At 37.7% G+C, this 12,888-nt stretch overlaps 2 protein-coding genes across 2 annotated transcripts; one reads left to right on the top strand and one right to left on the bottom strand.

Annotated features, from left to right (window-relative positions):
• Window positions 1–3: 3 nt before the first annotated feature.
• hus1 (HUS1 checkpoint clamp component) lies at window positions 4–3,713 on the bottom strand (the record flags this gene model as incomplete). The annotated part of the gene is made up of 6 exons (XM_067578862.1): window positions 3,552–3,713; window positions 2,497–2,624; window positions 2,091–2,267; window positions 612–719; window positions 319–393; window positions 4–78 (listed from the first exon to the last, which is right to left on the bottom strand). Coding segments are annotated over exons 1-6 (615 nt in total), but the record flags the coding sequence as incomplete, so codon positions are not given.
• A 2,051-nt stretch (window positions 3,714–5,764) lies between these two features.
• cidea (cell death inducing DFFA like effector a) lies at window positions 5,765–12,506 on the top strand. The gene is made up of 5 exons (XM_067578046.1): window positions 5,765–5,978; window positions 7,745–7,883; window positions 8,008–8,160; window positions 10,053–10,225; window positions 12,003–12,506. The coding sequence occupies exons 1-5, from the start codon at window positions 5,911–5,913 to the stop codon at window positions 12,103–12,105; spliced, it is 636 nt and encodes a 211-aa protein (XP_067434147.1). The 5' UTR covers window positions 5,765–5,910; the 3' UTR covers window positions 12,106–12,506.
• Window positions 12,507–12,888: the final 382 nt, after the last annotated feature.

Genomic DNA, 12,888 nt, shown 5'->3' with positions numbered 1-12,888 from the left:
TTTGAAGTGAGTGGTGACAGAAACCAGATCTGTCTCAATCTTCAGGTTCATCTCTCCATTCAGGTTGGCCTCTATTACCTGAGACACAAACACACAAAAACTTGAATTTTACCTCTAACAAACCAAAACTTTAAATTAACTGACAAACCAGCCAACATGTTGCAGGTTTCAAAAGGCCAAATATGAGATTTGAACTTTCTGGACCAATTTTAAAGTATAATTCTGGTTTGTTTTAACAAGTTTTGCTAGAAGTAGCTAAAAGTTTTTAGTGGCAGATTTATTTGGAGTTTGGATTTATTTTAAGGAATGTGAAGTTACTAGGAAGTTGGAGAGGTTTTTCATTCTGTCCACAACGTTCTTCATGGTCTTCAGAGGAGGCAGGTAGATACTGACCTGCGAGGAAAGACAAATCACAAAACATCTTTTTTGTATTCCGACATTCACTCTTTATAGCCAAACACAGCGCTTGTTGGAGACTGAAATTTTTAAATCCACCTTCATATTTCAGAGGAATACTATCCTCTGAATGTATTTCCCTTTAGAAGCTTTATGTGTATAACATCTCCACAGTTTTTTGGGCATGTATTGCACCTCGTAGCAGTGTCACTTACATCAAAGTCTGGCATGTCTGGTTCTTTGAACTCGTGCCAGAGTCTCCGGGGGATGACGTCAACTGGGACATCATGAGTGACGACTCGGCTGATGCTGGACAGGGTGGGCTGGACAGGACAGAGGGAGAGAGGACATCACTCGGTTAAGTTTCTCAGACATTATGCAACTGTTTACCCAGACTGAGCTGTACTCCGTGAAGTTCCCCTTTAACATTAGTCTAACAGTAGTACAGAAGTTCCCAAACCTGATCTTTAGTTAAGTTTCTGTGTCTGTTTAGATTTTGGCTTCATCATTTCTGACAAGTGGGTAAATTTTAAGGTCTTTACTTCAATAAATTGTGAGTTTTTAGCTTTTCAGAATGAGCTGCAATTATAAGTCAATTCATTGATTGAACTGTTCTGGTATCGATTAATCATTTTAAGTTGTTTTTCAAGTGAAAACACAAAACATTTAATAGTTATAGGTTCTCAAATGTGCAAATTTGCAGCTTATTTTGGTCTTACATTATAGTGAATTGAATAATGATAGTGTTATATTTTTGTTATTGACAATCCAATTGATTGATTAATCATTTAGTCAATAAAACAATGAAAAATGGCCCTCACATTATCCTAAAACATAAATTGACGTCATTGTTTCCCTCATGTGGTGACAAACTGTCTAGCAAGAAAACATCTTTCTGATTCCTCCAAGTATCTTTTTTAGTGTGGCAGAGTTTTTATGCCTCCATGCAGACAACAGCTGTGGATGAAGGTATTATGTTTTCAGGTTGTCCGTCTGTCCCCTTCTTGTGAACGCCTGGAGGCCACAAATGTCCACTTGGACTAAAGGATGAACTGATTATAATTTGGTGGTCAAAGGTCAGGATCACTGTGACCTCACAAAACACGTTTTTGGCCATAACTCAAGAATTCATAGGCTAATTATGAAAAATTTCACACAAATGTCTAATAGGATAAAATGATGAAAGGTCAAAAGGTCAACTTCACTGTGACATCATAATGTTCTGCAAAAACACTTTTTTGGCCGTTATTCAACACAATAACTCAGGAACAGAAGGGGAGATTGTGACCATATTTCATATTTGGTCAGACACTTGAACTGGTGACACTAATCTTGGTTCTGACTTTGAAACTGTGGTGATTGTTTGGATCTTCTGTGCTGCCGGGTTGAAAATGTGTGAGAAGCATCCACATTTTAGAATATGTAGCTTCTTTGCAGCAACATCCGTACCTGAAGCTTTGTCTACTGTCATGACTACAACTTTGTGTTCTATCAGAATCAGCTTTAGCAGCCAAACGTGAACATATACAAGGAAAACACACTTAATACCTTTTATTAAATTCCTTCAGAGTCTTCACTACAAATATTGTACGAGTCTGGACGGACAGGAAGTAAACTGCAATTTGACTAGTTGGTGGAGGCGTACAACTGCAAGGCGGTATTTTCTAGTTTTAAAGTGATTTTTACAGTCTCACCAGCTCAGCGGCGATGGTGAGGCAGGGGCAGTGCTTCTTGGTCAGTTTAACTTTGACGGCCTTGGCGCTCTGGACCGTCTTCAGGGCTCTGGACAAGTTCTCTGGAGTCACCTCCAGACAAATCTCATTGGCCTCGGAGGACACGCCCTCCATCTGGTATTCATCGAAGAAGTTAGCCTGCAGGGAGGAAAACAAATTACTGATTGGTTGGTATATTCAAAAAAGCACAGACAGTGTTATGCTTTAAGATCTAATCTATTGCCTCCATGTCACCATTTCTCTGTTAATTCATCTCTTCTCATTCCAAACTCCATCCTAATCTCTGTTCGGTCTGCAACCTTTGACTGTGTTTTATTTCCAAACAGGTGAAACATTGAGGCTGAACTACAAAATGTGCCGCTGTTACCTGTGACAGTTCACACCACATGCTGACCCCTCCGTTGGCCACTTTACCAGACAGAACGAAGAACAGGTTGTCAGGAGTCAGTCTCAGGACACACATCTTTGTCAGCTTTGAGATGGTGGTGATGACTCCTGGAGAGGACGAGGAAGAGCAAAGTTATTAACCACAGTGACAGAGACTTAACTTAAAGCTGTAAAAAAACTGTTTTCTCGATTAACCAATTAGTTGTTTGGTCCATAAAATGTCAGAAAAAGGTAAAAAATGTGGATCAGTGTTTCCCAAAGCCCAAGATAACGTCCTCAAATGTCTTGTTTTGTCCACAACACAAATATATTCAGTTTACTGTCATAGAGAACTAAAGAAGCAAGAAAATATTCACATTTGAGAAGCTGAAACCAGAGAATTTTGGAAGAAGTATTCCAATAATTTACATAAGTACCAATACAGCAATGTAAAAATACTGCATGAGAAATCCTACTACAGTAAAAGTACATAAGTATTATGAGCTTGATGTAGTTAAAGTATTGTAGTAAAAGTACATAAGTATTATGAGCTTGATGTAGTTAAAGTATTGCAGTAAAAGTACATAAGTATTATGAGCTTGATATAGTTAAAGTATTGCAGTAAAAGTACATAAGTATTATGAGCTTGATGTAGTTAAAGTATTGCAGTAAAAGTAGTGGTTTGGTCCCTCTGACTGATATATTATTATATATGACATCATTAGATTATTAATAGTGAAGCATCAGTGTTAGAGCAGCATGTTACTGTTGTAGCTGCTGGAGGTGGAGCTAGTTTACACTACTTTATATACAGTTAGCTAGTTTAGTCCAGTGGTTCCCAACCTAGGGGTGAGGCCCCTCCAAAGGGTCAGCAGATAAATGTGAGGGGTCGTGAGATGATTAATGGGAGAAGAAAGAAGAAAAAACAAAGTTCTGATACACAGGATTTCCACTCAGTGGAAGTATGAAGTAGCATCAGATGGAAACAACATTAGCAGCGTCCGTCAGTAAAAGTTTCTCGGTTTCCTCGATGTATAAAAAACTAAAGCGACTTACGGGTGAAATGGTTGAGACAGGCGATATCCACGATTTTCCCTCGAAACTTCATTTTTACTTGTGACAGTAAATATAGTAAATATCAGTTTCAGCTCCTCTTGTTTGGCGCGTCAGAGCGTTTGTTTGGTCCGTCTGTGTCAAAGGTCCGACGGAAACATCAGCCAGCCTCAACGTCCTCTTCTGCTTCTTCTTACCGCCACCTTCTGGTTGGAGCACCCTAAAAATTAATACTTTAGTAACCTATTTAAATCTATGATCAGAAACCACTCAACTTCTGTTTGTACCTGTTTTAATTGATTTGTTTTCATATCTTGTATCTTTTCTTATCTGTACTTAAATATTTGTTTTGATAGATTGTTTTCCTTTATTTTGTATCTTTGATCATTTTTAAAATAATTTTAAGCTATATTCGACATCACTGTAAATGAGGGCCAGCCCTCAATGATTTGTTCTAGTTTAAGGGAAGTGCTGAAAAAAAAACTGGCCCATGGTTGAACATAATTGCTGACCCTTGACACACTGTATAATAAACATTACATGTCTAAATTATAAGATACATTTTTAAAAAATGAAATAGTTTTACCTTTTCATTTCTTATCATAAGGTTTGACTTAGAATCTAATTATTTGTTTACTGAGCATGAGTATTTTCTTCAGATTTATAACATTTAATCTATGGAAAAGCCGGTGGAGACACACCATCATACAATGTTCTTTGATTTTACTCTGTCTGATGAAAAATATCACCATCATAGCCTTAGGTGATGTAGGAAATTAAGCTGTCAAATAAAGGTAGTGGAGTAGAAAGGACAATATTTCCCTCTGAAATGTAGCGGAGTGGAAGTATAAAGTAGCATCACATGGAATTACTCAAATAAAGTCACTCAAAATTGTACTTAAGTAGAGTACTTGAGTAAATGTGCTTATAATTTCCACCACTGGAAACTGCAGGCCTATAAAAAAGAACAAAATAGCCAACATGTTGAAGGTATTATGTGTGTAGGAGAGGGATCAAACAAATCCAGCTTCTCTGGCTGACCTTTACTTGTGTGTAAGTTCATTTTCTACAGGATTCTACAAATAAAGGCTTGCTTATTATTTGCTCACCAAATTAAAATGTTCTCTCTAATCTACAAGCTCATTTAGTCTGAAACAATAGAATATTCTCTGTAAGCTGCTTAAATGTCTGGACCAGAGTCAGTTTGCAGATTTGATCACAGTTTGCAGCCTGGACCTGAACAGCCACGGTGAAATTAAACACTTTATAGGGAAATCCTGTTCTTTTTACTCACTTTAATTCATATAACAACAAATTAAACACTCAAGTGCAATATTCAGCTACTTCTACTTGAGTATTTCCATTTTTTTTCTATGTTGTACTTCCACTCCACAACATTTCAGAGGGAAATATTGTACTTTTCAAACCACAATATTTATCTGACAGCTGTGGTTACAACTCTTTAGATAAATATACATAACAACGGATTCTAAAACAACACTTAAATATTACCAATAGCATTATCTTTGCATGGATAAATGAATGAGAAAAGTCTCAGACTTATAGATGAGAGACTTTTTTTCTCTGTAATCTTTGTTTTAAAATGATTTAATCGTATTAATTAATTGCTTGTATGCTGATGTTAAACACATTGAACTACAATTGTGAATATAAGATGCTATACAAATATAATTTTCTAGTCAGTTTATGTAATATTGTGGCATAAACATCAATGATTAATGAAAATAAAGAGAAATCACACACTTGACTTTAGACTATATTTTGGTGACTGTGCCTATCAGTGTAAACTTAATTATTTATGTTTTATCATGCTATAGAAAAAGAGATCCCCCCACTACCTCTCTACTCATTATTGTTATTTTGATGTTTTTTCTAAATGTAATTTAGAAAATAAAATATGTAAAAATGTGTTTTAGATCCTTGAAATGTCTTAAGTTTAACAAAATATGTAACAAAGAAACTACACTGTCTCATGTACACACCCTTTTCTTTTTCTGTATTTTCCTGTTTGATTATGTTGTTTTGTTGTATTTGTCAATTTGAATTATTCACTTTTTTTGTGAATAAAGTATTTTAGAAGGCAGTCGAGGCAGGTTTCTGGGTTTTGCTGCTGTCATCCTATTGGTTCTGTGGCCTGCTCAGTGACCAATCACAGGCCGTCAGTGTTAATAAAGTTCAGTTGGTTCATAAACATTTCTCATTAAGCAGAAACAGGTGATCCGGGTCCAAACTGCAACGAACAGGTCTCTGCAGCCTGACTCAGACCGGCTGCCCGTTAAAAGGATTATTTCTAATCTATCCTTCAGTTAACTGACTGACTGATTGATTGATTGGCATCGCAATGGCGCCGCTCTCCATCCAGTCAGGAGTGAAATACGCCAAAACTCTGCTGCCGGAGACTCTGGTGAGGTCGGTACGAAAAACTTCTAATGAATTTTAGTTTAGTTTTTGTTTGTCTTAAAGCTGAATATTAATTTAATTCTTCGTAATAATTTAATAATATTGATTTGTCGCAATGAGTCCATGACACCAGCTGCGCGTAAAGGTTTTCTTTTTGTAACTGAAGGTGCATGTGAGTTAAACGCGCTGCAGTCTGTCGAGAGGTCTCATTTATAAAACAAAATAATCAGATTTATAATCCGCGCGAAAGCACGTATTTTTCCTTTTTTGTAAATCACAATCAACTTGAAAATGTGCACACGTGGACCTCATATCCCACCTCTACACTCAGACAATTAACCATAAATGGTCAATGCAAAAGCCTTCATGAATATTGATCATGTTGTTCCTGTAGTATTAAAAACAGAAGAAAGTTTGTGAGACGCCAAGAAGTGCGTTGCTGCACACTGGCAGGGTATATATGGACTAATGGAGGCACTAAAGCTCACTGCCTCGTGTTTATATATCTACTGTATATAGACACATACATGACTGATGAGACCATACACTCAATATCTAAAACACTGTATTCATTTATATTTACTCCAAAATCCAGCATACAGGTCTTTCTCTAATTTCCACAGTCCATATATGAGTGCAGATGGTGAAGATGTACTGGTGGTGACTGGAGAAGGCAGAGTGTGTGTGTGGCAGCCACCGCGGTATCTCCAGTGACAGTCATGTGTTCACTGCAGCGATTTTACACACAAAAACTATATGAACACTAAAATCATACCTGGTAATATATGCAGAGTATTAAAAGATATTATTAAAAAGCTATCAGTACTCTGTTCTGCGATACTTTAAAGGTATTTGATGTCATCTTGGATTTCTACAACTGATGATGATGATTTCATTAAGTTAACATGGTTGAACTGTTTTGAACTGTCAAATATATCGAAAAAGACAGACAAAAATGTCAGTGTGTTTATGTACTTGCTCTGTACAAGCTTAGATTAACCCTAGATCTTTTCAAAACCCTAAAAACACTTTGTTTAAAAGATGTTAGTATTTTTAATGCTGATTATTTCCACCTAAATGAACTAGATGTTTAGGAAAAAATAAACAAATACTGGATTAGAAACTGCATCCCTGCTCAACTCAGAATATTCAATCAATTCATTGATCCTACTAAAATGTTTTCAAATGTCTTAAAACACTCAGCTGCCCAGATGAACACTGACAAATGTTTTTTTTTCTTGCTATAATCATTCCTGCTGTTCATACTGGCTATTAGAAGATTCCCTCCAAATGGTACAACATGGATTGCATAAAATGCATTTAAAAGTCTGTGTGAAGCTTCTATTCAGCTTCAGCAGTCTGAGTTAGTCATATCAGGTGGATATCTGACACATTTACAGTCTTTTTAGCATCAAATTCCCTCTTTGTGTTTCCTCGGACAGTGTTTCCCTGTTGAGCTGCAGGTGGAAGTATAGTAACAAAAAGAGGAACTTTGGCACTAAAAAGACTGTAACGTTGAAAGATATCTACTTGATTTGACTCATTTGGACGCTGAAGCTTCATATTAGCTTCAGATAAACTTTTAAATACATTTTTGCACAGAAGGAGGACTGTGGAGTTTGTCCCCCATCACTTCCATTGTAAGTGCATTGTGAGGGGATCTTCTAATGGTCAGTATGAACAGGAGGAATGATTACAGCAAGAAAAACATGTTTCACTGATTATTTGGGCTCCCGACTGTTGTTTTAAGACTGACTCCTCATGTTTTGTGGCAGGTCAGTATCAACAGTCCAGACCACCATCTCTCGGCACATCCTGCCCTCAGCTCAGCTGCGCTGCTTTAAGGTCTGCACCCACAGCCGCAGGCGGCGGCGGGGTCTGGCAGCGTCCTCTCTGGACGAGCTGCTGGAGCAGGTGAAGAGGGGAGGGAGCTGTTCCACTATGATATTATTATCATAGAAACTGTTTATGAACTTGTCAGAAAGATTCCTGGGTCCTGACTGTGCTGCAACTTCAGAGACTGTTTTTTGTGCCTCAGGCTGCGAGGGTGTTCATGCTGTCCTGCCACTTGCTGACTCTGGTCCTGGAGGACGACGGGACTGTGGTGGACTCGGAGGAGTTCTTCCAGTCTCTGCCCAACAACACGCCGCTGATGGTGCTGGAGAAAGGAGAGATGTGGACGCAGAACAAGGTGAGAATCAACTGATGAGAGAAGAGGAGGTAAACTGTAATGATTGCAATAATTGATGAAGTTCAGGAGATTTTTCTGAAAAGATATGATTAGACTTAATTGATCTCTGGAGGGGAAATCCACATGTTGCAGCAGCTAATAATCTAATAATATTTACTCATTTAATTATTGTATTTAATTGTTTTGTGTCATGTTGCTGGTGCTCCCCGTCTGAGGGTTTGTTGTTTGTTAATTTGTACGATAACTAATAGAAAATAAAATTATAAAGTTGGATAAAAACTTAAGGAAATATTAATACAATCACAAGAGATGTGCAGGCAGAGACAAAACGTCAATAGGCTTCTCATGTGGTTTTCCTATAAGTATCAAAGTTCATATTTCAGGAGGAAAATGACTACAATTGATGTTCTTGCTCTCATCTGTGCAAACTGAATCTACTATATAGGAAATAGAAGGGTATTAAGGGTGCAATGTGTGAGAATTGGCCACCTGATCCAAACAAAAGGGGGCAGCAGAACACCCCTCCACCCCCCTTCCACACGCACACATCACCACCCAACAACATTATTACTCACTGTAGTGTAAAGCTTACTGTTTACAGTGAATCTGTCCTATGGTTAAGATATCAAAATGCTACAGAGACATCAGAGCCAGCGTCAAATTACCAAAGAGCAGCACAGCTGAGATGAACGACTGTCTCACCAGCCAGCGGCTGCAGCAGCAGCTTTCAGCCTCGCTCCACCATTGCTGCCGTTGCCTCTGGGCAGCGCCACTTCCTCTCATGCTGGACTGAGGGCAGACTGGACACTACAGTGATTCACTATCGAGATGAAGTACAAAGTGGTATTGTTAAACAGGATGAGCTGGAGCTAGCTGGTTAGCATGCTAATTTCAGTAGACATCATATAGCTCTTTGACATAATGTCAAAACTGTTTTTTCTTCTGTTTATAATTTTTGTTAATTTGTGAATGTTTTAAACTAAAATTATGGCCAAATTTTACACATTGTACCTTAAGGGCTTACAAAGAGGGATTTCCTAATATAAGTATTTTTTAATCCCAGCCTTTTTTGAAAACTCGGCCAGTTTGTTTGTTAAAGCAAATCATGAACTGTTACTTTCTCCAGTTCTTCCACAAGATGGCAGCACTTTTCTTTATTTTCATTTTTTACTTGTGGCTTGAGGAGATCCTGCTGACAGAAGTGTCCTTTTGCAATAACAATAACTACATGAACCCATTTAGCATTTATCAGTAGTATATAAACATTTATAAATGGTTTATAACAAGTGTTTTGTTTTATGTATAGTATTCATTAGCAGTTATAACTTTTCCTAAGACATTTTTATATTATCACAACTGTGTCTTATTATTTTCATTCATTGTTTATATAGCCGCAAACACTTATGGGTGTCCACAAGAGCGGTTATAGTCATGTACTAATACATTAATAAACACTTACATCTGCTTATAACTACATTATACTGTTATATGCTGATTATAAATGATAAATAGGGAGCGCTGAGTTCCCCCCCCCCCCCCCCTCAAACTAGGAGTAAAAAAAAATAAAATAAAAGTGCTGTCATCTTTTGGAAGAACTGGAAAAAGTGAAAGGTCATGATTTGTTTAAAAAAATCTGTCAAACTTCCAGCTAAATTTCTTATAAGGTCAAAAAAAACAAGAATTACATAACGTGTATTTCGCTCTTAATCTTCTAAACACTGCACATAGTTTATTCTGAGGCTGTAAATTCAGACTGAGCGTTCAGATTGATTGATTGGCTCCCTGTTCTGTGGCTGACCGTGACCTCTGACCTCCCTGTTGAAAGGACGACGGTCCAGATAAAACAGATCTGCTTCTGCACAACTTCAAGTTTGGTTTACTGTACATTTCAGATCTTCCCGAGCTTCCGTCAGCCAAAGAAGAATGGGATTGCTAAACTGACCTTTGACCTCTACAAACTGCACCCTAAAGATTTCCTGTGCTGCTTCGCCATCAAAGCCACCCTGTATGAGATATACACGCTCTCCTATGACTTCAGATGCACCAGGATAAAACACATCCTCAAGTGAGTTGACCTCTACTGACCTCTGCTGGTCACCTGTAGGACCTGCAACATATCTTCAACTAATCTCTCCAACAAGTCTGATAATAGTTTTTTATTTGGTCTGCATGCTGAGATTTCTGATTATACATAATTACAGTACGGACAGAGTCAGTGTGTAGCACTAGTGGAGTTGGACACAGTTTAAAAGTCAACAATTACAGAAATATAAATGTAGACAGCTTTCCTTCCCTGCTCCACATTATCTATGGATGGATGGATAGTTAGTTAGTTAGTTAGTTAGTTAGTTAGTTAGTTAGTTAGTTAGTTAGTTAGTTGGTTGAAAAATAAAACATTTTTTGTCTTGAGGCTGCCACCGGAGGTCAAACCAGAAGGGTTTGTTTGGTGTCTATTTTAGACCATCTCAGACTCTTGTCTTATCTTTTATGAGTGTAAATTGATGTTTAAATAATAATAATAACTTTATTTATATAGCACCTTTTTGAAAACAAAGTTTACAAAGTGCTTTGACAGACAAAGCAAAAGCAGTACAATGCAAAGCAAAGACATGAGACAGAAGACAATAACAGATCTGACCTTTAAAAAGATGGCGGCCAAAGGCAAAGACAGACAATAAAGAGATGATAAAAAGTTTAAAAGAAAGATGATCTAAAGACAACATTACATAAAAGCAAGTCTGTAAAAATGGGTTTTAAGAGGTGATTTAAAAGACGTCAGAGATTCTGCAGCCTTATCTGCTCAGGCAGGTCGTTCCAAATGGTCCTGATGGAAAAAGCTCCTTTTAGATTTAAGCCTTGACTTTGGAACAGCCAGAAGGCCCCACCTGAGGATCTAAGGCTACAGGCTGGCTCGTACAGAGGTCAACATATCTGTTATGTAGCTTGGAGCTTCAGACCCAGACGTGCTTTAAAAGTGATCAGTAAAATCTTAAAATCAATTCCAAAACGAACAAGGAGCCAATGGAGAGAAGCCAGGATCGGGGTGATGTGATGTTGTCTGTTAAAACCAGTAAGAAGCTGAACTGCTGCGTTCTGGACTAGTTGGAGGTGGAACAGGGATTTTTGTGTTAGTAGCACTCAACCAATTAAGCATTGCACTATAACATTGTCAGACTCATGATGGATGCAGCAACCTACATTACCCACAATGCAACTCGATTCGATTCACTCAACTTTAGAGTTTCAGGTGCGTGATGCTCGCAGTGCCTGTTAACCTCACTTCTTTTTAACTTCTCAAATTTGAGATAACCTGAATTACTGAATTGTTTATTTATGATTTCAATGTGTTTATAATTTGTGTGGATTATTGATCAGCCCAAATGTTTTAAGGAAGGTGAAAATTATGTAAATATATCTCACATCAAACTATTTTGCACATATGACTGACTAGAAAAGCCAATTTAAAACAACAATATTACATCATGCTACATGCTTCAGTGTTAAAAACATACAACATAAAGAAAATAACAAGAGTTAAGATTTTCTATCTCAGTTGGTTAGGATGGCTGTTTTAACAAGTGTGGTTCAGCAGAGCAGAAGTTTCAATCTCCAGTTCCCCGAGTACTAAGCTGCTGGCAAATCTGAGGATGCAGGTGGAAGTTTGGTGGTGTGATCAGTTCCTGTATGTAGGGAGGCACATGACTGTTGATGGATTTGTATGCGAGTAGCAGGACTTTGTAGACAACAGACTCTCCTCTTTGGTCCTTTTTTAATGCACAGTTAGTGTTTTTCTTTCATCTCTGCAGCTGAACTGACAGTTTGTGTCTCCTCCTCCCCGTCAGGTCAGTGATGCGCTGCCTCACCTGCCTGACCAGACTGATAGGCCAGCTGCTGCTCTGCACGTCCTCATCATTACTGCAGTTCACCGGAGAGGACGACTGCTAGTGTGTGTCTGTGTGTGTGTTAATGTCACTGGGTCTGAACATCAAAAGCATTTTCACAACTCTCCATCAGACGGAAGAATTTAGTCCATCCATTTGTGTGTGTTTGAGACAGACTGAACTTTTAGTTTTCCTCTTGTTCACACTGCTTTTATCTTCACTGAATGATTTTCTTTCTTTGTCTGGATACTTTACATGTTTTAACTCTTTTGTGTGTTGAACTGTCACACAAATTCCACAACTGTGAGGTTGTGGAATTTATTTTTCTGAATGTTTTAGCTTTGATTTGTCTTGTTTTTGTTGAGCTTCGTTAGTATTAAGAGGATAAAATGTTGGGAACTGTACATTTGATTAAAAAAATACTCTATGTAAATCAAATATATGAATAAAGATTTGTTTTCTTAAGTTTTTCTAAGTCATGAGAATCTATTAATTTAATGTGTCCATATCATAAATCCTAAACCTTTATTCAACTTTTGAGGAAGGACTGCTTCAATTTTTTTACACTTGTTTCATACTGTTTGTACTGTTTAAGTTACTTTTGACTGTTTTCTTCTCCTGTGCTGAACCATCTCTACCAACAGACATTAGTTTTCTCTGTATTAACTGACTTCAGGAAAAGGTTTAAGCATATATTTATCTGATGTACATGATGATATACAGTAAGTGTTCTCACAGCTTGTTCACGGCAGGATGAAGCAGAGATCGGTGTGTTGTGTGTGTGTGCACACAGGGAGCAGAGCAGAAGTACGGTATCAGTGATAAATTCCTGTTTTATAGCTCATGG

The sequence above is a fragment of the Thunnus thynnus genome, chromosome 21 (assembly GCF_963924715.1).
Source record: "Thunnus thynnus chromosome 21, fThuThy2.1, whole genome shotgun sequence".
NCBI lineage: Eukaryota > Metazoa > Chordata > Actinopteri > Scombriformes > Scombridae > Thunnus > Thunnus thynnus.
Note: the sequence above shows the minus strand (reverse complement) of the source record. Positions and strands in the feature narration are given on the sequence as shown.

Excerpts from the sequence above, each read along its gene's own strand:
- cidea (XM_067578046.1), top strand. The coding sequence starts at position 5,911 with ATGGCGCCGCTCTCCATCCAGTCAGGAGTGAAATACGCCAAAACTCTG. Across the intron at positions 8,161-10,052 it reads AGATGTGGACGCAGAACAAG|ATCTTCCCGAGCTTCCGTCA; the intron begins GTGAGAATCAAC and ends TGTACATTTCAG. Across the intron at positions 10,226-12,002 it reads AGGATAAAACACATCCTCAA|GTCAGTGATGCGCTGCCTCA; the intron begins GTGAGTTGACCT and ends CCTCCCCGTCAG.